This window comes from Dryobates pubescens, chromosome 16 (assembly GCF_014839835.1).
Source record: "Dryobates pubescens isolate bDryPub1 chromosome 16, bDryPub1.pri, whole genome shotgun sequence".
NCBI classification, from domain to species: Eukaryota; Metazoa; Chordata; class Aves; order Piciformes; family Picidae; genus Dryobates; species Dryobates pubescens.
The window spans coordinates 13973696-13994397 of NC_071627.1; the positions used below are offsets into that span (position 1 = coordinate 13973696).

At 47.8% G+C, this 20702-nt stretch overlaps 1 protein-coding gene across 1 annotated transcript; it reads left to right on the forward strand.

Moving 5' to 3' along the window:
• Window positions 1-331: 331 nt before the first annotated feature.
• On the forward strand, window positions 332-20702 carry STK32A (serine/threonine kinase 32A). The gene is made up of 11 exons (XM_009902324.2): window positions 332-472; window positions 5332-5387; window positions 6190-6341; window positions 7218-7391; window positions 11092-11129; window positions 16173-16262; window positions 17706-17803; window positions 18326-18442; window positions 19689-19814; window positions 20155-20280; window positions 20634-20702. The coding sequence occupies exons 1-11, from the start codon at window positions 421-423 to the stop codon at window positions 20700-20702; spliced, it is 1098 nt and encodes a 365-aa protein (XP_009900626.2). The 5' UTR covers window positions 332-420.

The following is a 20702-nucleotide window of genomic DNA, read 5'->3' on the forward strand; positions in this document are numbered from 1 at the left end:
ACAGCTATTATCTATTGATATATTGTCAAAAATAAATTAAGCTACAAGAAAATCTTGAGCAGCTGACCTTGGTTAACACCAATATGTGCTTTTCCCTTGTGTCTGGAACCCTCTTGGTCTGTTAGTCTGTTCCTGCACTTCCCTTTGTGGGCAGCAGTCGTGGTCTGGGTTACACTGCTGTGGTGTTACTGGGCTTCTCTAGTAAGGTGCATTCTCCCTAATACTCAGTGTTGTCTCCAGAGCAGTGAGCCTCCAGAGGGAAATTTACAAGCTGCAGAATGCGTCTTAATCCTGAATGCTGATAACTTTTTGCCTCATGGCTTCTCCAGGATGCAGCAGCAGAACATTCCTCAGGTCTGCTGGAAGTGACCTGTGAGTTAAGAGAGAAGTGGAGAAAGCTGAGCCGGGTCTGAGCACGCCATGGGAGCAAACACTTCCAGCAAGCCATCACCCTTCAATGAAAATGAGGATGGTAAGAAATATTTTCTTAGCTGTTGTCTGGGCCTGCAAAGTGCAGAGATTGTTAGTCTGAGAGTCACCACGCTGGGATTGCAGACGCCCAGACATTGTTGATTAACTAAAAGTGTGCCAAGGTGTGCAGCCTTGGTATCCTGCAGAGCTATGGCCAGGGGTCAGGTGGTCTTTTCACCACCCCTCTCTGCAGCCAGGCACTGGAAGAAGAACTGTTGGCAGAGCCAGCCCCTTTGGAGGCAGGGGGGAAATGCTGCAGTTCTGCAGGCAGGCAAGGTTTCTTCTGGAGATCGCAGCATAAGAAGGACTGGCATGAGGTGTGGTGGGAAGATAGTTTGAGTGATGTCTGTTCCCATCCCTGCTTTGAGGTTGGTGTGAGGGCCCCAAGAAAGACCTGGTAAGCAGCAGCAGAGTGGAGGCTCCTGGTACCTGTCCAGCTGGGCAGCTCTACCCGCTGGCACTGGGAGCCCAGCATGCAGGCTAGGCTGGCTGGAAAAGGAGAATGCAGTTCTGAGAGCAGTGCTGGAGGCCAGTGTCACCATGCTGCCAAGACTGTAGAGACAGTCATTAAAAGATTGTTCCTTAAATATATTTTCTGTTGCATGAGTCAGCTTGCTAACTGCCATATGGGCTTTCACCTAGGTGCAGTGATAAAATGCAGATGTAGATAAATACAATCACAGAGAAATAAAAGTAAAATCTACAAGAACCTAGACAAGTCAGGAACTGCTGTCCCCAAATGGGAAGGATGGAATCCTGGTTACTGGGGGCATAAGGGGAAAAGGAGAGAATGTTGGCCAAAATGTGGTCTTTCCCACTCAGCACCTGAGGAAAGAGGTCTCAAGGAGAAGTATCCTTTCATCCTGGAAGTGCAGGGATCTATCCCTAGTAGTGCTGTCAGTGCTTGTGGCACAGCAGCCTCTGCCCTAGCTTCTGCCCTGAGCTGTGGCTGTCCCACTGCTCCATCTCCATGAACATCTGCCTAGGGAAGAAAGAAGTTGTTCTGCACAACACAGTTTTCCCCTCACAGTCCTGGGCTACCCTGCTGTGATCCAGCCCTTCCCTCTACACCTCCATCCCTCATCCTCCAGGGAGGGTTTGGCACTTTGGGTTCTTGGTAGCTGCTGTGCCATCAAGGAGGAACCTTTCCTTCCTCACCCCCTGCACCGCTGTGCCCACACCACCAGCTGCTCTCTGGCTGCTTGCCATTTTAATTATTTTCCCATATTTTTTTCCCATTAGTTTAATGTGCAAGATGTCCATGCTGCAGGGTTTTTCTGGAGGTTTTATTGTTGCTGCATCTCACCACTCAGTACTGGCCTCTCACAGAGAGCTGCTGGAGCTAGCTCAGGATGACTAACGCTGCTCTTGCTGCTGACTGTCTTCCTTGGATGGTGTGCCCTGGCTGTGGGGCTGGCTGAAGCAAACTGAATTCTCCTTGGTGGGACTGGGCTCTCTGGGTTCAATGCTCTCCACGTGGTACCAGACCTTTTGCCTGAGAAATAAATGGCACTCTGGGCAGAGCAGTGACCTGTGCACATTTTGTCTCTAATTAGTCATATTTGGATGTAATGGGGGAAGAGAAACCCAGCTGAAACAGGGATGTCCTTTGTAAACTTTTCCATGATCTTGGCAGATTTGTGACCAGAGACTGTCACCTTGGATGTCATAATCTTGTCCTTATTCTAATTTCAATTAAAACTGAAATTAATTAAGACCTGCTGGGCACAGCAGGAGGCAGCACAACAGCTTTTCTGTTCCATGACAATGGTGGGTCACTGGGCTGTGGCCAGTGGAGAGCGGTCCCACCTTGGCTGTGTTCGAGAGAGGCTTTTGCTTTGGGATCTGTGTAGATACAAACAACAGCAGTGTGAGTGCTGAAGTGCTCCAGAATCTGATTCCCCACAGCCTGAGTTCCACCTCTGGCAGTTGGGTGCTGCAGCTGCATCTACCAGTTGGGCAGCTGTCTGCCAGATGCTCACTGGGGCATTGCTGAGGAAAGTGGGAGGAGGAAAATTCCCAGTCTAAAGGACATTTTGCTGTTGCACCCAAAAATTAGGTCTGCTTCTCAGAGAACCATGCTGTAACCTTTGATGATTTCATTTCTTTCATTACCTGTCAATTTCCTTGAACATGAAAAAGATCCTGAAGAATACTCAGGCAGCTGCAATAAGGTGAAACCTTTTGTAAAACAAGCTTGTTAAGGAGTGACTCAGGGGCGAAAACATCTTGATTTATGTTGTGCTGTAGTGTTCTGAATAACCACGGGCAAATGTCCTCTCCCTCTTGTGCCTCCATTCTTCATCAGCGGGCTCCCTTCTCCTCCCACAGCTCAGCTGTTTGCTTCATGGAGTGTGGACCACCTTCTGCAGAGTGCAGAGACACATGAGAGCAGGGCTCGCACCTTGCTGGGCTCCCCTCACCCTTTGATGTGCACACACAGTCCCTACACCTTTTCCCAAACTGCTATGATTTGCTGTCATTTGTTTCCTGTTTCACCATCATTTTTATTATCTTTTTCTAATGGACTTCCCAAAGAGCCTTTCTTTGCCTTCAGCTGGAGTGGGATGCCAGCACTATTTGCTCTCAGCATTTCCTCTGAGTAGGCACAGTGGTGGATAATAAGCTGGTGAGATGAAAAGAAAATGTAATAACCAGACAGAAGGTTCAGTGCTGCAAGGTGCTCTCAACCCTGATGCAGTCAGGATGAGACCATGTTAAAAGCCAGATTTTGTGCTGCTTCTGGGCAAAAGGGTGTGGGAAGCATCCTGGAGGATGACAGCCAGATACTCTCCCCAGCTGGCCAAATCTGCTGGAAGATAGAGCAGAAATAGTTGGTAGGTGAGGACAGTGGCTGGGCAAGAGGGCCATACATCATTCTGTGGTCCTTTGCCCGTGTGCCCTCTAGCAACCATCAACTATTCTGTCTTTAAATTGCCCCATGGATGTATCTTTGTTTCTCTGCCTGGGTCTGTGTGGAGTTCAGCTCTTCGACACAGAGTAACTGGGGTTGTCCTTCCTAGCACAATCCTGTGCTAGCCCTTGTTTTGCTGAGGCTGCAGTGGGAAAAGCAAGGAAGGAAGGGAACAGAGTGAAAATGGGGGAGATTACAGTGACAAGTGACAGAAGGAAGATGTTGTAACAGACCATGGTGGGGTGATGGGGGTGGCAGGACCTGAGCACCTTGAAGCAGTGAATTCCACTTGGCAGATGGAGTCCAGTGGCTCTGGCAGGGCTGACTTGTCTCTGATCAGTTCTTTGTGGCTGGTTAGGATCTGTATTTTTCTGTCTAAATAGTGTTCCTTGAACCTGGATTTAGAAATACAACCCCTGCTTTCAAAACAGTATGTCATGGTTATGCTTCAGTTGTTTCTTTATAGCAGTTGTACTATCTGCCTTGGCATCTCTTAAACATCATTTGTCTGAGTTGGCATATCACAGGAACTTTCCCTCTGAAGGGCAAATGCTTTGATGCTGTCATTGTTCTAGGTGCCATCAGGCAGTGAAATGAGGCTTGTCAAAGCTGTAGATGTGGATTCAGGATGAAGAGCATGTGTTTGGTTCCTGATTCAGACACCACTAATTTCGATGCTCTTTGGGAGTAAGACTGGGGATGGGAGGATGGCTGAGGCAGTATCTGGGACCTTAGGGTCCCTCTCCCCACAGTCACAAGCTGCATGGGACAGCAGGCAGCTCCTGCAGCTCATCGCTCTCCATAGCAGACTCGGGAGTTTTTCCTTCCCCTCTCATTGTTATCTGCAGGTGATAAACATCTTCACTCTCCCTTTGCATTCTGCAGGTATCTACTGCCCTTCTCTCAGATGGTCTAACTGACAAACAGATCTAGTTAAACTCTTTATCAGCTTGCGTTTGCTCCAATACTTGTGGCTGTTGTTCCAGGCTTGAAGTGATTCCGTGACTGAAAGCTGGTTAAAGATGATGAGCTGCTATCAGAGCCTTTCTCTGATGCCTTGAAGAAGCATTTTGGTGTGGTTTGGTGCAGCCAGCAGGCGCAATTGTTGAGCCTGACCTTCCCTTTGCTGATGGCTGCTGGGCACAGCCCGGTGGAGAAGCATTAGCAGGGTTCAACCCAGTAACCATTGTTGTGGTGCCTTCCCCAGCAGCCGGCAGCAGGTTTGAGCCCAGTGCAGTCAGTGTTTGCTGTAATCACGGTAATTTGATTTGCTGTTTCTCTGAATCTCTTTACTGCCTGAGATGAAACACAAGCAGGTTCATCCTGCCTAATCAGAGACACTTGATCTGCAGGGCCCTTCTGACCAGCACTGCAGAATGTTCTCCCTTGCTGTGCAGATGTGCACCTCCCAGCCCCATCCTCAGCCAGAGGACAGGAAGTGAAGCCTCAGTGCAGGGTCTGTAAAAGTGCTGCTCTCCTGGTTCTCTTCTGAGCAGAAGCAGCTCTCCTGGGTGAGGAATAGCAGCAATGCTGTCTTCATCTTGCACAGCCTTCAAAGGGTTGTCTGAAAGACCACAAGGATCCAGCTGCCCATTTACATCTTCATGGGGTATAAATGTGTGATGGACTCAAGTTCTTTGCATCTGGTTTCAGCAGCAGCAAGATGAGGCTTTCATGTTTAACAGGCAGGGCAGACTGAAGATGCTCAGTGGATGGTTCCTTGCCTGGTCTGCTGTGGACAAAGGCTGACCCAAGGAACTTGCTTGTTGCAGCTGAGCTGCAAAGACAAAAAGCCTGTTTGAAACCAAGTTTTGAGCAGCAGCCACATCCCTAAAAGCAGCACAAACTTGCTGGAGTGTCCATTGTTTTTTCTCAGCTCTTATGGAATCCCATCATCAGCTGCTTGCTCAGCCATTTAACATTTGAATCTTTGCTCTTTCTTGCAGTCACCTTTGACCATTTCAAGATTTTGCGAGCTATTGGGAAGGGCAGCTTTGGGAAGGTGAGTATGTTGTGAACTGCTCACTGCATGGACCCCTGGGAATGTGGCTGAGGGAGAGATGGCTGAGCTAGGGTCTGACACGAGCGTAAAGAAAGAAGCCCCTGCATTATCAATGAGCTTTGACCTGAGCTTCAACTCCTCGTAATCAGGAAGGAATCAGAGCCCCATTCCTCATCCATCCCACAGCCACAAATTATATTACAGGAGATTAAAATGACAAACAGATAAATCAAACAAGCTGAATTTAATTATCGTTCTGGAGAGCATTTTCTAAGACTTCCCAGCACTGAACGTCACGATGCATCTTTATTAGCAAAGAGCTACAGGCAATGTGGAAGGACAGGTGATTTTTTTAGGAGGATACTTCTCTATAAAACATTGGTTGCTATTAAGCATCAGGTTATGGTCAGATGGTTTAATTTTATGCTGAAGTCAGGTACTGCTTTTCGTTTTCTAACCTGTAGTCCTGTGGGAGAAAGAGTCACTGATGTGGGAGGAACAGACACCACCAAGATTAATTAATAATTTCCACTGCTAAATACAACACTGACTTGTGTGAGATTCCCTGTCTCACATCCTTGTGGCAAGGAATTCCTCCCCTTCCTTTCAGCAAAATTTCTTCTATGGCTGAAAACTGGATGCTGGCCATCTGTGCAGGGCTGCAGCACTGATGCATGGACCTGGGACCCATTGGCAGTGTGGACTTTGCTAAAGCCCCTGGAGGTCACTCACGTGGCCATGTCTCACTGCTTGAGCTTGCTGACAGATCAGCTCTGATCTACCCCTTGATTTGCTCACCTAGGTCTGTGTTGTGCAGAAGAATGATACCAAGAAGATGTATGCCATGAAATACATGAACAAACAAAAGTGTGTGGAGCGTAATGAAGTGAGAAACGTCTTCAAGGAGCTGCAGATCATGCAGGGGCTGGAGCACCCCTTCTTAGTTAATTTATGGTAAGGTACTGCTCCTTTACTCACTGGCTGCATCAGAGATGTCAGAGACACCTTTCAGACCAGACATAGCCACTTCTCTGCTGCAAGCTAGTTTCAGGAGCAGCTGGTGTCTTGCCAGCACAGCACGATGGGCACCTTGACGTTTGTGGTGCTGCCTACCAAGCCAGGCACCAGGCAAAGTGTGCATGTCTGGTGGGAGGGCTGTCTCAGGCACTACCTGCAGGGAGAGCAGCAGCAGTGGCCCATGAGTGCTGTGGGGAACAAGATTGCCCAAGAGGAAGAGATGGCATTCTCCAGAGCTCCAAGTTGGATTGGCACTGCTGTGGTGAGATACTGACTCCTTGTCTGGCTGTGACGTGGCAACAAGTGAAGGGATCTTTCAAGATCCTCCAGAGGGACCAGTCACCGCTGCCCCTATCCATGATAAACACACCCAAGAGCTGTGCCTGCCTGGCAGGCTCCTGCCCATCTCCCTTCACAGCCCTTGGGGAGAGGACAATCAGCAGCAAGCTGTGTCAGAGTGCTTGGTTTGGGAGGTTCAGATGTGGCTTTGTTTTTGTAAGTGTCTGATAGTAAAAAGTTCAACATGAAAATGTTTGGTTCCTGTGCTTCTCATAGACCTGCAGGTAGTTAGTTGTTCATATGAGCTACTCTGGCTCTGTTGTGGATCTGAGGGTAAGTTACTGTCACCTGAAGTATAACAACAGGAGCTTAGTCACAGTGGGAACAGAGCATGGGAAGGTCATGAAATTACCATTTCCTGGGTGGAAAAGCTCCAAGTCATGATGAGTATTCCCAGAGATACCACCTGTCTCTTTGGAGTCTGGCTTTTTTCAGTGTTATCACCCCTGAACCATGCTTGTCCATACATTTTAGGTACTCATTCCAGGATGAAGAAGACATGTTTATGGTTGTAGACCTGCTGCTTGGAGGAGATCTGCGTTACCATCTCCAGCAAAACGTGCGGTTCCAGGAAGGCACCGTGAAGCTCTTCATCTGTGAGCTGGTGCTGGCCCTCGACTATCTCCAGAGCAGACACATCATCCACAGGTCAGCTGGGAACCTCCAGGGTGGGCTGATGCTTGCAGACTGCAGTAGTTGTGGGCTTTTTCCTTTTTGATGTTAAAGGACAAATAGAGACTGAACAGCTAAACAAAATACTCTCCCAGGACCAGGCTTCCCAGGGAAAAGCGTTCTGTATACAGCAGGGAGCGTCTGACTTCTCCCTCTGGGATGGCTGTAATAAGCATGCTTGATTTGTTTGCTGATCCTGCAAAAAGCTGCCTCTGATCAGTTTAATTAGCTGTAGCTCATTAATATCCATCCTGGTCCAGGGAGAGTAGGCATCAGCACTCAGAATTCCTCTGCTGTCACCCTGGAAGGTGTCTCCCATTTGGTCCCTCCCTGCACGGTGCTGAGAGATGCAGAGCGGGACCAGATGCAGCTTGTTTTGTGTGAGGTTTGAATCCCTTTCTAGATGTGGGAAGAATTTATTTCTGGCCATCAAGATTTTTTATTTTTTTTTAATGGCAAATGAAAAAAAATACATGAGCTCTTCCAACACATTCAAAGACCAAGGTTTTCCCTGGCTGGAGAGGGGAAGTTCAGCTCCAGACCAATGGACATGCAGCTGCTTCCTGCTGGGCAAAGCAGACCTTGGGGTCCAAGGGTTTTCTTGGGAGCTGCATACAGGGGGTATGAACAGGGACTAACACAGGATTAATAAAGGTGCAGAGAAAGTCTCATTTATAAATATAATTCCAGAAGGTCGTTCTTGTGAGGTGTGAAAATGAAGCATGGTCCAGAATTTAAAACTGCAGTATCCTGGCTGTTAGCAGGGGAAGAGCATGTTGTGAAAGGCTGGTGGAAAGGAACACTTCTTCATGTTCACAGCATCTGGCTGCCATTCCTGAGCTGTGAAGGCAGAAAAGCCAATGTCTGATATGCCCATAGCATGCCCATAGCTTGCCCTGTGCCGCAATGGAGAGCCCTGGAGCAGCAGAGGGGGTTTTGCTCTGCTGCAGTTGGAGCCAGACCTCCTTGGGGAGGGCTCCTGCTTTCTCAGGAGTCTCATCTTTCACAATGCTTGTTTGGTTTTATACCTGCATAGATTCTATTCTGATCCCCCTGATCTTGGCACAGCAGCCATCCTGGCTGCCCTGCTGTGATCTGGGACGTGAAACTGGTGTGTGGTGATGGGGATGTTGCACTGGCCCTCTCCACCCAACACCTGCTCACCAGCACCAAATAATGGATGAGCATGAATTAAAGATGTGAAATGCAGAACCCTGAGCAGCCAGGGCTGAATCCTTATGCTGCTGGCTTGGCCTGAACATGCTGAGTGGGGCACAGGGGTGAAATCCTTCTCCATCAATGAGGTGTCACAATAGCGGTGTTTATAGGAGTAAGGAGCTGAAAGTTCTTCACAGTTCCTTGCTGTCAGAATAAATATGGATGAGAAGGAGGTTGATTCTGTAATGATGAAAAATGTGATAGCTCTGGGAGCACAGGGTGGCTGCATTGCCTATTCTGAGCTTTGTCCCTGTACTTGTGTGCCCATGAGCATTGTGTGGCCATCAGCACTGCATAGCTGTAAACATTGCCAAGAGCTGGGCTGTTGTCCTGCTAGGGCTGTACCACGAGGACCAGTAGAAAGAGGACATTCAAAGGGCAAAGCTCTGGGCCTTTCCCAGAGAGTTATTGTAAATAAGGGTGGGAGCAGCTCAGGCTCGGGCTGCAGTGTGCACTTCAAGCATCTATATGTGTTTCAGGTGAGTTGAGTAGAATAAAGCATCCATGGCAGGCTGTTTAATTTGCAAGTTATTTAATTAACACAGTAGTGCAAGTTGTTTAATTAATGCTATAAACCAGTGGGACAGTTAGGTCGATAAAGAGACTCAGCCGAGTCCCTTCCCTGCAACATCTGTAACTGGGACCAGCAGAGACAGGCAAGAGATGGCTGCTCCTGTCTGAGCAAAGCTGTGCAGAGGCAGCAGGCAGACCCATGGCTGGAATGACTTCTCACCTACAGGGAGAAGAATGGGAAACAATTGTTGATTGATTTTTTTCCCCAGGCTAGGAAATATTTCTCAAAAATAAATAAACAAGTCATCAATAAACAAAGTGATCCCTGCTCATTGTTTGGCTCTTGGGAATGATCTCAGAGTGCTGGTGCAATTACCATCACCTGCACACCAGCCTCAGCATGGTCAGGAAAGGCCCCAGTGGGAATAATAATAAAGGGGGGAAAAAAAGGAATAATTGGTGGGGGCTAAAGAAAGTTGAAACTGGATGAGAAGTAAAAAAACTATCCTTATGGTTCTTTCAAAACTGGAAGTAATTTTGTACCAGCAGATTCATAGAATCATAGAATCAGCCAGGGTTGGAAGGGACCGCAAGGATCATCTAGTTCCAACCCCCCTGCCATGGGTGGAGACACCTCACACTAGATTAGGCTGGCCAGAGCCTCATCCAGCCTGGTCTCAAACTCCTCCAGGGATGGGGCCTCAACCACCTCCCTGGACAACCCATTCCAGGGCTTCACCACTCTCACAGTGAAGAACTTCCTCCCAGTCTGAATCTCCCCACCTCCAGCTTCATTCCATTCAAAAAATCCATTTTTTTCCAAACTCTTTTTGATTAAACTTTTCTTAAAGTCTTTGCTTAAATTAATGTTTTCTCAAACATGCTGTCACATACATGCTTCTGCCCTTCTGGGCTGTTTGGCTCTGGCCTGAGGCTCAGTTTTGCTGCACTTACAGGGCAAACCAGCCCCTGAACCCACTCTGTAGTGTCCTGACAAAGAGACTTGTTCCTGTGCTCCCTTGTGGGGTGAGGGTGGCTCAGGGAAGGTACCCTGGGTATTTATAATTCACTGGCAGTGGTTTGGGTGAGAAGATGGCAGAGGGCTGTAACCTATTAGTGAATAATTAGGTCTATTGTCCCTTCTTGAGTCCAGGTGCCCAGGTGAATTCAAACTCTAGCTTAATGACAGCATTTTTACAATAAAATCCTAACCCTGCCCATTTCCTCTCTTGAAGCCCAGGGCTGATGGTCAGTGTCAGGATGGCATTGAGTTACTCCACGTGTGTCTGCCTGCTGTGTGCCAGGATCCTTACAGGCACTTGGCTGCCAGGTGCCAGGCTCAGCTGGCAGTGGGTGAGCAGGCACTGGTGTAATTAGCTCATTAAAACCAGGTAATGCCTTGTAAAGGCACTGGGGTGGATACAGTTGATGTATCAGGTGTACCTGCACTCCCTACATCAGGAAGCCTTTCCCTACAGCATGGCTTTAGGTGCTGGTGTCCTGGGTTTGGGTTTGGTGTTCAGTCAGGAACCCATTTGTTTCTAGAACAAAGATGTTAAAATAATTTGCTCTTTAGTGAGTAAATGTGGAACAGCTCTCAAATAGTATTGAAACAGGTTAAGAACTAAAAAGGGGAAAAAAGAGAAACAGAAACTCCAACGTAGGTGGAGTACCCAAGTGCTGCCAGTCCAAAACACAGCAGCTTTCACAACCACAGCCCTCTGCCACCGTTTCTGCTTTTGTTCTTTGATTAGTTATTCTCTGATGGCTAATCCAAACCCTACAGGAATACCAGGGCTGAAGAGCCCCAGCAGACACCTTCCGAGGCACACTGTCTCTGGATGCGGGTCCTTCCAGAGCCCAGGCTGTCCTCAAGCATCTGGGGCAGTGTATCATGTCACTTTCCCAGGCTAATAGCTGTCTCCCTTCTCTGCCTTTTTCTCAGAGACATCAAGCCTGACAACATCTTGCTGGATGAGCATGGTAAGTGCCAGTTGCTTCCTGATCGTGTTCATGCATAAAAGCAGAGTCAGGAACAGAAGGTCCAAGCTGAAACTCAAGTGCTCTCTTCCTCATTTTGTGTTACTCCCTCACCCTCAGATAGGTGCAGAATGAGACCATCCTTCCCTGCCTTGCTTGTTTTTTGAATAACACCTGGTACCTCCATAGTGCCCTAGAAGCATTGGCAGGGACAAGTTTTGTGCTGCTTGTGGTCAGGTGCCTGGCAGACCTTATTCCAAGACCCTCTTGGCTCTTGCTTAAAACTTAGCATGCAATTGTTTGAAGGGAAATGCTGGTGCCATCACAGGCTGTGTCATGAATGCTCACAGGCAGAATGAGCTGTAGCTGAACTGATAAACTTCACTCAGGGGATTTTTTTCTTCCTTGAGCATTTGGCATAGGGAGGGAACTCTAAGGAGTATTTAGAGTGGGTGCAATATAGATATTGCTCTTGTTTTTTCTTTAGTCTCTTACTCTGGCAAAACTCTAACTTGCATCCCTCCCTAGACACCTTTTGGTCCTGGCAAAGCTATCACAGTGAAGAGTTGTCTGATATTTATTAGCTTTTAACTCATTACAAAACCACTTTGTCATTTCATGTCATTGAAAGCTAGCTTGTTGTGAGAGATCTTCAGCAGCAACTAGAGCAAGGCACTGAGGAGAAAAAGTCAGTGCAGGATCAAGGTGTTTCTGAATTCATGATGACTTCAGGGGCTGCAGTCGAGATGCTGAAGCTCTTGGGGATCACTGTGGCTCTGTGTGACAAGGGTTGCCTGGCAGCACCTGAGCCCAGGCTCTGCCTGTTTTGCATATGACCTCTAATTTCAAAGTGCAAGCTAATTATTTATTTAGGAGCTGTTAGCACAACTGGCTCTGCCTCCTCATCCAAGTGCAGAAGCCTCTGCCCTGCCCTGTGCACAGACTCATGCACGGACCCATCCCCTCTCCCTCCAATGCCCACCCATGGACTGTGGTCCTGCTTGGCCAGCCTGGGCCAGACTCCCAGCATCCCCAGTACAGTGTGGTGCTGGTGCAGGGCTGTGCTTGGTCAGCCCTCACCAGCAGACACTCTTGGTGATCTGTCACCATCATCCAAGAACCCCCGCACCCACACGACTGAGGTGCCACAGCCACCTAAGAGGGAGCTGGGAGAGCTAGAGCCAAAGAAATGTAGGTCAGTGTCCCTGAAGAGGGAAAAAAAGAGGGGGGAAAGCTCTGCTTGTCCCTGCAGCCACATTCAGCCCAGCAGGATGTACCCTGCACGCTCTGGTAATGACACCGCAATTTAGGTTGATTTTGAGTCTGTTCTCTGCTGTCTGTCATGGTTTAACTGCCTGTGGCAGAGGTTTCAGAGCTATTTGCTGTGGATGTACCCTTCAGTGTCCTTCTGACTGCCTTGTAATATTCCTTTTCTTCATCCATGGCAGCAAAGGTGTGCCCTCTCATGCATACAGAAAGCTTTGTGCACACACAGTTCAAGTTTTTCCTGTCCCCAGAGCAGATGCTGCTGGAGCATGTTTATCTATATTTAGCCTGGTAGATTGTGCTTGTTTTTCAGTGTCTCTTTCCCCATGGAATGGAGCTGCAGCTCCTCATTCTCTCTCCCTTCAGGAGGCTTTCACAACAGTGATCACAAAATATGTACTATTTGATAGCATCAATTTTTTATAATGTTCTTGATTGAGGCCAGTCCCCTGAGAGTACAAAGCACCTTAAGACCTTCAGCAATCAGACTTCAGTCCATCATTTTTATACTTTTCTTGCCCTTCAGCTCTGTCTTTTGGCCTATCTTCCTTTCCAGCTGTGAGGGCCATTTCCAGCTGTGACTCCTTCAGCCTGTTGGATTCTCATGTCTGTTAGGACTTGCAGCAGCCTTTCTGCCGCTCTTAATCACTGCTGAGGCTGCAGGAGCCCTTGATCTGATCCTTGTCTAGGAGCCTGGTTCAGGTTTTGGATGGTACTAATTCCCCCCTCATTATGCTGCACACTGAGGTGTGTCATCCTGCTGCTGTCATGACCTTGACACACATCTCATGCATTTGCCTCTGCCAGCCCGGTCAGTGGCATTCTGTATTGCCATATCCATTCCAGCTAGGAAATTAAAGTGAGACATAAATACATTGGGATATTGGGCAAATGTCTTGCTGTGCAATAAATAAAGAGTTGGTCCAAGATCAGAGATTGGGATCAGGTCCCACAATGGAAAAAAAATCCTCAGCAGGAGCCCACCTTCAGCAGCCATCCCAAGCACAAAGTGATTTCCTCCTTTAATGACGAGCCTATCGATTTGGCTCGACGACAGCACAGCTCACCTGGGAATTGAAGAATATAACAGATGGCAGTTTCCAGGAACTGTGACTAATTCATCTGGAGTTTTCAGCCAGGTCATTTGTCTAATAAAACTGAAGAAAAGCTCCGTTTTAGCTCTAGTAAAAGTGAGAAGTTGTGGGTTTTTTTCAAGAGCCCTGTGATGGCTCTGCTCAGAGCTGTTCCTTATACCAATGCTGAAAGGTTCTGGGGGGCGGTGCTGAACCAGGCAGGCTCATGCCAGTGCAGGCACTGCACACACAGGCCCTTTGTGCTCTCCTCCCGGATAAGTTACAGCACAGCCTGTCTGAGAATCTCCATTCTCCACAGCTCCCAATGGCTCCAGGTTCATCTTCTTTGAAATGCTACCTTAGCTGGAACTGCAGAAGCCTGTGGTGTTATTTTTTCCCTTCACAAAAGAAGTGCTCTAGAAAGGTGAAGGAGCTGTGCAGTAACAGGTGCTGAATATCATCAGAAAATTCTTTGCCCTAATCCAGAACCAAAGGCTTGATCTGAAAGTGCTGGTTTCAGGTGGGCAGGGTAAGCTCTGGGAAGGACTCAGTGTGGAGCACTGCTCTGGGCGTGCTGGTTCCAAACAGCTGCAACCAGAGACTGAGCAACCAGGAAAACAGGAGCCTCAAAGGGTGAGTCTCAAGTCCAGCAGCAGCACTCAGTGTACCCCTTTTGGCTACCAGCAGCTTCCATCTGTCTTTCATTCCCCCCCGTTGTGTAACACTCCACGGCTGCTCAGCCTCGCCGTGCCATCCAGAGCCTTCTCCCTCAGCCTTGCTGGCTTCTCTTGGTAATTTCCCATGAGGGCAAGTTTATGAAACTTGTGATCTGTTTGAAGTGAATCACTTAAAAGATGCATCTAGAGAGCAGTACTTTTGTGCTTGGAATCTCAAATTCTTAATAAGTCTTTATGATTCAGATTGATGAGAACAGCTCCCCAAAGAGGGGGGAGAGCTGGGGATGGAAGAGGGAACAACGCAAGGGGCATGGAGGATTTACCCAGGCAGGACAGTTTTTCTCTTGAGTGCTCCCCAGGGGTTTGTAACCTGTTCCACAGAGGGTAGAATGGAGAGGGGCTGATGATATGGAGCAGGGTGAGCAACAGGGAGGGACACATGCTGTGGGCAGATCAGTCAGGTACCCCATGGGGTCAGCTCTGACACCTTGCTCACACTCTCCCAGCAGTGTCCACATCTCACAGAGGGACCTCAAGTTTTCCTTTTCTCCCTTCAAACTCCAAACAAGCACTGTGGATTTGATAAGGAAGTTGGTGTCTCGGTGGCACGGGCAGCCCAGAGAGCCTGCAGGTGTCGACACAGAGCTGTAGGTCACTGCCCTGCTGGGCTGTACCTGCCTTTTCCTGCTTGGGGCATTCTCATGGGGGAAGATGGAATTCCTGAAGAGCTGAGTGAGGATGAAGAATTTAGTGGTTTTAGGTGAAATCACAAATTCTACTTTTATTCCCCAGAGGTGCCCAGCTAGATCAAAGAGTAACAGCAGGGAAACATGTCCCCGTTCTCATGTCACAGAGGTAGCCACAATTGTCTGGATGCTGTGAAACAGTTAAATCAATCTTTACAAGACAACAGGAGTTCATTACAGAAGCATTAACTTTCAGACATATCAAGGTGATCTTACTCCACCTGAACTCATGAACTGACAGTGCAGTGACTTTCTGGCTGCTGATGCTAATGACTGAGGGCAGTACTGTCACAGAGTCCAGCAGCAGAAGCCACTTTGATTTGATCTCCGTGGTAGAGGGGAACAGCAGCAGCTCAGCCACCCTCTGCGATTGCAGAGGAGGTTGATGAGTCTGCAAAACACAACAAAGCAAAACATCTGATGCGTTTGATAAGGAGCCTAGCTCCATCAGGGGTGAGCAAGTTCAGTGCCTTAGGGGAAGGTTCATGAGGTCAGGGAGAAATGGAAACGGCCTGAGTTTAATCAGAGGAATTAGGCTGAACTAACCCGGGAGTTCCAAAGAAATTCATTTCAGTGAAGCCAGCCTTGTGCTGCTCGCCTGGAGTGCTGGGACGATGGGTCACTCACTGATGGGTGCTGGGAATGAGGGAGATTAAATTAGGGGCTTTTTAAAAAGTGGAAGTAAAAGAGCAGGCAGGAGCTAGGTGGAAGCATTTCCTTTCTCATCCCTGCCTTTCGTTTCTGTCTCAGTTTGCTGGCAGCAGTGACGGCAGAAACCGAGCCTGCCCCCAAAGGGGGGTCCCTGGTCTTTGAATTTCTTTTACAAGGCTGTTTTGCTTGCTGCCATTCTGGAGACGTCCTCTAATGAAAGGAAAGGGAAGTGCTTAGTACCTGGGAACATCAAAGGGCAAGTAGCTAGAATGTGAAAAAACCATCAAGGACTTTTGGATGGGGTTTTGAGTGGCTGGGGTTTTTTTCTTTCAAAAAAAAAATGTTTTCAGCTCTCCTTTCCAAATTTAGGAAAAGTCAAAACAATGCTCATTAAATTATTTCTTGGAGACCTCCAGTTTTTTGCTCCCCAAAAGTTAAGTGAGGTGGTATTTGGCGTAAGAAGAGACATCTGTAAGCAGCCTGCAAGCTGAAACATTTTCTGTTGGTTCTCCCACCAGAATTTTTTTCCCCCTCTAGAAACTCTTTTCCGTAGAGCATTTAAGTGTTTGACTCCAAGCTATTTCTGTGTGAAATTGAAATAACTCAAGTTGCATATTAACCTCTGTCTTTCAGGACACGTGCACATCACAGATTTCAACATTGCCACGATGCTGACTAAGGAAATCCAAGTCACCACCATCGCTGGCACAAAGCCCTACATGGGTAAGCAGCAATGACAATCATTCGTCTTTAACTATTATCTTATGGGCTTGATCCCGCGGCACTGATGGGGTGCAAATGGAGTTCTTTTTGATGGGAGTTTGAAGTCCTCTTCCTGGTATGCGACAAAATGTGTCTCTGAAATGAGGAGCAAGCTCAAGAGGTACAGCAGGAGAGTGTGGTAGGAGTTTTCCCCTCAGTGACACCCAGCTGATGCAGCTGGTAAATGCGGTTTCACACAGCACCACAGCAAGTGTACCATAAACACGGATTTTAGTGTTACTACACCACACTGTACAGCATGTTTTTGATTATAAAACAAGATAATTGCACTCCTGAGATCTTGGAGCATTTCATAGCAGCAGCCAAGCCATGCCAACATGCTCTATCTCCCCTTGCAAAGGAAAATGAAGCATGAAGTTTTGGTCCCTCGGTACATTAGGGCACTTGCACTGCTGCATCACCAGCAATAATTGGAATCTTTACATAAGCTGGCTGCTTTGAAAAGCAGAATTACTCTGTGTTTAGGACAGGTGATTTGGCTTAAGACTTGATGCTTTACTGGGCAGTAGCACCTACTCAGCTGGGGCAGGGGGACTCTGTTCTCTTGCCAGGCTGGCCAGTTGAAAGCGTGGCAGTGATGGTATCAGGTCAGCATCTGAAACAGGCAATGGGGCTTTAGCTCTGGTCCAGTTACAAAGGTGAGAGCTTTGGTTCCAGTTACAAAGGTGAGAGCACACCTCTTTCTTAAGGCCACCCCACCATTTACACACATTAATCTATTAAGTTCTGTAACAGTCCATTGAAGCAGAAATTGCCCCATTTCACAGGTGGGGCACAGAGGAGCTGGAACACTTGTTTGGGTTTTAACACAGCAGAAAATGTTTCATTCTGTGCTAATTGCACCTGCAGTTAGTCAGCAGTGTGGGGGTTTTAAAGTGTATCTGCTCCCAGGGCAGGAAAGTACCTGGGCTAAGATGGTGTGCTGGGATCTGGTTCAGGTCTGGCTCCCGAGGCAAGGATGCTCAGTGCTGAGCAGGACATGAGGCTGGCAGGTCCTGCTGGGCAGGGAGCAGGAGCAGCAACCAGTGTGGAAGGTGGGGGTGGGAGATGGGGGTGGTTGGCACAGTTAGGGGTTTGCTCTTCTCTCCATGCCAGGGCTCCTCGCCAGCTGGTATTTCTGCTCTGCAAGGCTGACAGCAGTCCAAAAGATAAACTTCTGCAAGGAACCCCCTGTGTTCTGACTCAAGTCCACCGTGGCAGTGTTTTGGTAAAGGACCAGTCCACCAGTTCTGAAGAAAAAAAGCAGAACTTACCAAAGGTGTGGTAGCATCACACTCTAGGTTGTATCCCAGGCAGAGCAGCAAGGTGTTCTCTACAGTCTGTGCATCTCCTTTCCACTCGAGATGGCAGCAAGGCAAGCTCTCCTTTTTCTCTGTTTTACAGCACCTGAGATGTTTAGTCCCACAAAGCCCACAGGCTATTCCTTCGCTGTGGACTGGTGGTCACTGGGAATCACTGCCTACGAGCTGCTCAGGACCCGGGTAGGCTGCATGCTGTCCCCCTCTCCATCTGTCCATCTCTGTCCTTAAATGCTCTGTTGGGAAGGTTAATGCTTGAGGACACAGGTTCTGCCAGGACGCTGGTCATGGGGAGAAAGGATAGGTCCTGCGGCAGCCTGAGGGCCCACCCAGGACTTAGAACCCTTCCTGGAACATCATGTTTTCAGCTGGTTTGAGACATGGGAGGGAATATTGGCACAGCTCTGTAGATGGATGTAGTATATAGGCATATAAAATCTAAACACAGGCTGGTTGATGACACAGGCTTTGGGGGGTTTGTCTCCTGCCATGCTGTGTAAATGTCTGGTTATTATCATTGTTCTAGCTGACTGTTGTTTTGTTTATTTCAACTGAGCTACGATCACAGAGGGAGAGACTTCCAAGGGGAGGCTTGGAGAATGAACAATGAGACTTTGTTTGAAACTTCTTTGCTCTAAAAAGCTTTCCCAAGGAGCCTGTAAAAGCAGGTAAATGAAAATGCTCCCCATGTGTTATTCTCCACAGAGGCCGTACCACATCCGCTCCAACACCTCCACAAATGAAATTGCTCACGTGTTCAAGACAGCAACAGTGATGTACCCTGCAGCATGGTCTGCAGAGATGGTGTCACTCATCAAGAAGGTGAGGCCATGGCCAGAGCAGCGCTGGGGCTTGTGTCTGGGCACCTGGGGAAAGCACACCAAGTCATTTCATCCTGATCTGTAGCCTTTGGGGCAAATTGTGGAGAGTCATTGTAAACTGTGTCCAGAGCCAATGTCTGTGACCTTCAGGTGGTGCTATGTGACAAACATCCAGCTCTTAGCGTTGCAGCAGAGCAGTGCAATGACCAGCTGCAGAGCTGGGTGATGGAAGGGAGTTTGTGCTGGCAAGCAAGGTGTTGCTAATGCAGCTCTTCTAAGGACACCTGAGTTTTGCTTCTAGACTTTCTCCTGTAACTTTGTCTCTCTGCAATGACATAACTTGGAGGTAGATAATGATACCTACCTCAATAAATTTGGACCAAAAATTGAATATATATATTTATTTTTTTAACTTAAAAAACCTGCAACACTTTTGCCAACAGTGAAAAGATCTGCAAGTGCTGAGGCTGCTGAAATCCTTTGGTGCTGTGTGGTTTATGCACCACTGTAATTCATTTTTATTAAAGCTGTTATCAAAATTGCTTCAGAATCATTACTGGGATCATTTTGAAGCTGAAATCATGCTTGAAGTGAAGCCATCACTTCAATAAACAGAACTACTGCTTGACAGTGCCAGGGGCTGGCTGCACACAACAGCAGCAGAGCTGAGGTGCTGAGCCTGTGTGACAGCATGAGCTGCAAGGCTGGGAAAATGTGTAAAGAGGTTTCTAATTCTCATATTAGTGTAGGCAATGAAGGAGTCCTTAGTGCAGCTTTGTTATCTCTCTTTTTTTTTTTCCTATTACTTTTTCAGAACAGTAGACAGAAATATTTTTGTTGTCTCTGAAGAAATACTCTCAAACTTCTTAATGAAAATGGGACATTGATCCCTTGCTGAGGCAGGATCATGGCATAGTTCCCAAAAAGAAGATTGAAGAATATCTTCATTTGCTTAAAATTTAACAGAGCTAGTATTTCATTAAGCCTAGCAGTAACACAGGGGCATGGGCTGCAGAGCAGCAATGGAGACAGAGGCCCAGTGTCCCCAGCCCTGCTCCCTTTCATGGGGCATGGCTCAGCCCACACTGGGAACCTCGTTCTAAGAGATGGCAGTTGGAGCTCCTGGAGTTTCACCCCAGGGCCCATACCTGGTGTGACTGCCACTGACCCCTCTGTAGGTGCCTGACCTCTGACTGTGCATCTCCAGGTCTCACTCTCTCATCTCTTTCATTTTGCTCTCGCTGCAGCTGCTGGAGCCCAACCCTGAGAAGCGTTTTTCTCAGCTGAAAGATATCCAGGACTTTCCATACCTGTCTGATGTGAACTGGGATGCTGTGCTCCAGAAAAGGATCACGCCAGAATTTATTCCCACAGTAAGGCAATTTGACTTTAAGAGGTTCTCAGAGTGCCCTCGTGCCTGGCACCAGATAGAGACTTACAGAATCATCACAGACTGGTTTGGGTTGGAAGGGACCTGAAAAATCAACTAGTTCCAAGCCCACCTGCTACCAGCACAGATACCTCCTATTAGACCAGGCTGCTCAAAGCCCTGTCCAGCTTGGCTTTGAACACTGTACAGTGGGTGCTCTGACTCTCTGTGCAGGTCTAGTTAGTTTATTTCTGCCAAGATTCAGCTCCCGGATGCAGTCTGGTTTATGGGAGACTCTTCAAGACAGGCTCTGACTACTTAAGGCATCTTTCTGTCCCCTTCAGAAAGGCAGACTGAACTGTGACCCAACCTTTGAACTGGAAGAAATGATCCTAGAATCCAAACCTCTGCACAAGAAGAAAAAGCGCTTGGCTAAGAAGAAAGACACCAACAAAAGCAACTCCTCCCAGGTGAGAGCTGACAGGTGCAAGCTTGTGGTAAGGGAAGTCTCTTGTTTCCCCAAAAAGCTGATTGCCATCTAGCAAGACCACAGAAAACTGTTTAAACAGATCAGGTGTTCTTTTTTTTCCCTTGTGACCAACTTTATTCCCCAAACTCTTCCACATCTTCCCTCTGGAGGCAGGCAGCATGTGCAGACACCAGTTTTGTGTGAGAGGAGAATCCTAATGCCATTCTCCCCCCTGAAGTGCTACAGATGCTCTTTACCTACAGATATCTCTCTATCTCCTTGCAATTGTCCTTGTAGTACCTTCCTGAGTCAAACTGTGTTTTCCTCATCTCTTTGTATATTTTAATGTCAAAGGCCTGCCATCTTCAGAAGCACCTGGAGATGCTCCAGAGAGACTTCATTGTTTTCAACAGAGAAAAGTAA

What these genes read in the sequence shown, in the direction of transcription:
- STK32A (XM_009902324.2), top strand. Translation starts at nt 421, where the DNA reads ATGGGAGCAAACACTTCCAGCAAGCCATCACCCTTCAATGAAAATGAG. An exon ending in TGGCACAAAGCCCTACATGG is followed by an intron (nt 16,263 to 17,705) that starts GTAAGCAGCAAT and finishes TCTGTTTTACAG; the next exon opens with CACCTGAGATGTTTAGTCCC. An exon ending in CGCCAGAATTTATTCCCACA is followed by an intron (nt 19,815 to 20,154) that starts GTAAGGCAATTT and finishes TGTCCCCTTCAG; the next exon opens with AAAGGCAGACTGAACTGTGA.